Here is a 3,898-nt window from a genome sequence, read left to right on the forward strand (position 1 = left end):
TTGAAAGTTTTACTCTATAAGAATAACATGAATTGGCTTGAATGGTCATGTTTAAAACATCCAGAAATGTACATTGCCATTCTATTCAGGATATGACAATCATATTTACATTGTTAGACAACACATCCAGTATCCCTGCACATTGTAAATATGGTACTGGAACTGACCGACCCTGTATATAGTGTGCTTACTTACTTTCTCATGTTCTTCTTATTTTTATTTCTCTTGTGCTTTTGTTCTACCTTATGTTATTTTTAGTTTTACATTGTTATTGATTACTGCATTGTTGGGTTTAGAAAGGCATTTCACTTTGACATTAAAACTTGAAACTAATTCAGTGTCTTTAGAGAGTTGCACTGTAATACTGAATCCATTGCAACAGTGAGAGCACACAAAGCTCACTTTTTCATATTTTTCCCTGAGATCATTAGGACAGTTGGCTGGTCTATTCTCTAGACTCCAGGGGCCACTGTGGTGGATACCTAGGCTATAACTTCTCTGGTCCTAGTGTCAGAGTAGGGGCAGGCTGTGCTGGGGGCCTGCTGTCTCCTGGATGTGGCTCACCTGCCAGGGGAGGCCCAGGGCTGGAGACGACTCCATAAAGGCATCAATGTAGCCCTGGGCGCAGGAGGCCCACCCCCTAGTCTGGTACCCCAGCCCTTCGCCCACCTGGGTGTACCTAATAGGGCTTGGTGGCTGCTCCAAGGGGTTCCCTGTCCCACAGTGTCCGCGTGAGGGGTACAACTGGCCCTTGGCAGGATAGCAGGGGTAGTGTGGTGAGGGGGGGCATGAGGAGCCCAAGCTGTCAATGTAGAGGTGTGTCTCTGTTGGCAGCCTGTGAGGGTGGGTTCCCTGCTGAGGCTGGATCTGATGGGGGAGTGATGTGTGGTTACAGGAGACGTAGTTCTGGGACTCCAGGCGATGAGCAACTGTCACCCTGGGCGGGTCCAGCCGTGACGTCCCCACTGTTCCCACCGCCAATGACCTCCCAGCTGGCCTGTGGCACTCCCGGTGGGAGCAAGGCTTACTGGGGGGGTTGGAGCTGAGGAAGACAGAGAGGGCTGAGATGCGGTTGATGGCCCTCTGCAGGGTGGAAATCTTGGAGAGCCGCTTGCCGCTGAGGTCGTGGTTGAGTGCCACACGCAGAGCGTTGAAGGCCTGGTTGTAGTCCAGGATGCGTTTGCGTTCACGTACGTTGGCGGCCACACGGCGGGCCTTGGAGCGGACCGGGCGGCTACGCTTCTTGGACTGGCCCCCCTCAGTGTCATCGCTGGGAGGGCTGCTGGCCGAGCCCTCGCTGTCCTGCAAGGGGCCCACGGGGCTGTCGTCGCTCACCTCATCATTCTCTCCCTGACCTAGCATGCTCAGCTCCAGCTCCTCCTCTGAAAATTCCTCTAACCTTGCCAGACTGCTGCAGCTCATCACCACTGGCTGTTGTTGTAGTTGTTCTGTAGCCGCTGTCTACTTAGTTGTTTCTCTGTAGCCGCTGTCTGTAGCTTTGTGTAGTTCTTCTTGTGTAGAGGAGGCTATGAGGTAGATTAGATGCCTTGTACCTGGTGTGTTCCTATAGCTGCCGTCGCTATGCCAGGACCTCCTCTGCTGTAGCTTGGCTTGTTCCACGGGGCTACCGGTCGGGTTGGTTTTGGGTGTTGTGACCCGCGCCGTCTTTCACGGAGCTGCCGGCTGGGTTGGTGTTGGGTGCTGTGTCCCGCTGTGTCTTTCACGGGGCAGTCAGTTGGGACGTTGTTGGGTATTGTGTCCCGACAGCCCTGGTCTCCGACTCCTCTGGCGCCCTGTGATTACCTCTGCCTCTGCGGGATGGCCCTGCCTGAATTTTAAAGCCAGCCCTTCTCCTCCAGTCACATGGTACAGTCACCTATGAGGAATGATGCGCTCTCTCTCTCTCTACCTGGTTTATGGTCACCCTCAAGGCAAATGGGCTGTCACCTCCTCCTCCTCCACAGACACTCCCTCTCACCCCTTAGAGGATCTCTAAGTGTTTCAACACTTCCACAGCCTTTTTGGCATGACAATTGACTTTTTCTTGACTTCTGCCTATTCATTCTTTTTGGATCATACCGTATCTATGCCATTGATGGATCACTTCGGCTCTGAGCGGGTGCTCCAATGTATGAAGCTTGCTTCGATGTAAATCCACAATTCATGTATTTCCTCTCAAATACCTATTATTTTGCAGCCTACTAGTCACGTTGCTTCTACTGGTGCTATTTATTCTGGTGCTAATTGTTCTGATATTTATCTTAATTGGAGAGTCCCATGAATATCAGTCACTGGACGTCCGTGACAAACTGTGTTTATCAGATAGCAGCTTAATCTGCGTTGTGCTAGTTTCCCCTCATCTTACCAATGTGGGAGAAGGAGGGAGGGAAGGAGGAAAGAGGAATTCTCTTATCTACTTTGGGTTAGAATTGTCCATACAATTAGCTCTCCAAAGTGGCAATCCCCCCTCTCTCTCCTTCTCTCTATCTGCTCTATGTTTAAGAGACATGTAATTTAGGGGGGCTCCTGTGGAACCCTATCCTCATAAATCAGACTTGGGCAGCACCTGAGGACAGGAACACAGCACGGCCTGGACATCAAAGCAAAGGAAAATTAGGGCAGACTGGGCTGACTGGGCTGGGTTGGGGCCATCGACTCGAATTCTCTATGGTAATAATTTTGTTTGTTTTTTATTTTAGTATCTAGACAGGCCTAGTCCAAACTGGTTGGATGGAAGTTTCATATTGTGTTTTGTGTCAAGCTGGAGTTGGTCATGTGTCAAATCAGGTACAGATACAGATGACGATATTCTGAAGGATTTAGATTATCTGCATCAGATGTCAATTGAACAGATTGAAAAGAGCAAATTGTAAAAGTGCTTAATTCACTTCATCAGAGAAAACAACAGGGGGCCATACTCACAAACCTTTGCTTATACCTGAGGTTTAGACCTGTGGTCTAAAATTGCTAGCTGCTAGCTTTTCTCATAGGTCAACCTGGCACAATAAGCTACTATTATCTGAGTATGACCAGCTGAGCACATAATTATGGCCCCCAGTAGTTTAAACCGTGTGGGGTGAATGTTTTAGAGTTGGGGAAAGCCCTGCATATACAGGATTGACCTTTGTGTTGGTTGCTTTGGTGGACACAGTGAAAGGTGATTGGCCTGACCTTTTAAGGCTTCAAAGGCTCCTGGCCAAATGTGTGTGTTGGGTAACTTAAGGATAGGCCCTCACACGGAGAACTGGAGGTCGGTGATAAACATTGCTTTCTTCCTGCCCTCTTCGTTTTGAGGTATATGTCGTAGCTGAGAGATGTCAACCATTAGCACAATTACAAAGTCCTTTCCAATCACAACTTTCCAATCACAACTGTGGATCAGAGGTGCATGGTAACATACTTGTTTGGTAAAAAGGACTTTATAAGGCTTGGTGCAGCGGTCTAAGGCACTGCATCGCAGTGGTAGAGGTGTCACTACAGACCTGGGTTCGATCCCAGGCTGTGACACAGTTGGCCACAACCGGGAGACCAATGAGGCAGTGCACAATTGGCCCAGCGTCGTCCAGGTTAGAGGAGAGTTTGGCCGGCAGTGTTTCCTCTGACACATTGGTGCAACTGGCTTTCGGGTTAAGCGAGCAGTGTGTCAAAAAGCAGTACAGCTTGGCGAGGTCATGTTTTGGAGGACAGGTGGCTCTCGACCTTCGCCTCTCCTGAGTCCTGTACTGGAGTTGCAGCGATGGGGCTAGACTGTAACTACCAATTTGATATCACAAAAATATATATGAAAGGGGCTTTTTTAAATGAATTTGATTGATGAAAAATACATTTGTTTGGTTCTTGTGTATCTTTGTCATTAAAATGTTTCAGTGAGAAAATGACACAACATTTCATTTATTTC

The 3,898-nt window shown here is 48.7% G+C and overlaps 1 protein-coding gene across 1 annotated transcript; it reads right to left on the minus strand.

The window, feature by feature from the left end:
• Nucleotides 1-510: 510 nt before the first annotated feature.
• On the minus strand, nucleotides 511-1,422 carry LOC109891801 (class A basic helix-loop-helix protein 9-like). Its single transcript, XM_020484283.1, has 2 exons — nucleotides 967-1,422; nucleotides 511-912 (listed from the first exon to the last, which is right to left on the minus strand). Exons 1-2 carry the CDS (start codon nucleotides 1,420-1,422, stop codon nucleotides 511-513), a joined length of 858 nt encoding a protein of 285 aa, XP_020339872.1.
• Between the last annotated feature and the right edge of the window lie 2,476 nt (nucleotides 1,423-3,898).

The sequence above is a fragment of the Oncorhynchus kisutch genome, linkage group LG6 (genome assembly GCF_002021735.2).
Source record: "Oncorhynchus kisutch isolate 150728-3 linkage group LG6, Okis_V2, whole genome shotgun sequence".
NCBI classification, from domain to species: domain Eukaryota; kingdom Metazoa; phylum Chordata; class Actinopteri; order Salmoniformes; family Salmonidae; genus Oncorhynchus; species Oncorhynchus kisutch.

Coding starts and splice junctions, on each gene's coding strand:
- LOC109891801 (XM_020484283.1), bottom strand. CDS start 1,422: ATGAGCTGCAGCAGTCTGGCAAGGTTAGAGGAATTTTCAGAGGAGGAG. Junction 913..966: donor GGTCATTGGCGGTGGGAACA/GTGGGGACGTCA, acceptor CATCGCCTGGAG/TCCCAGAACTACGTCTCCTG.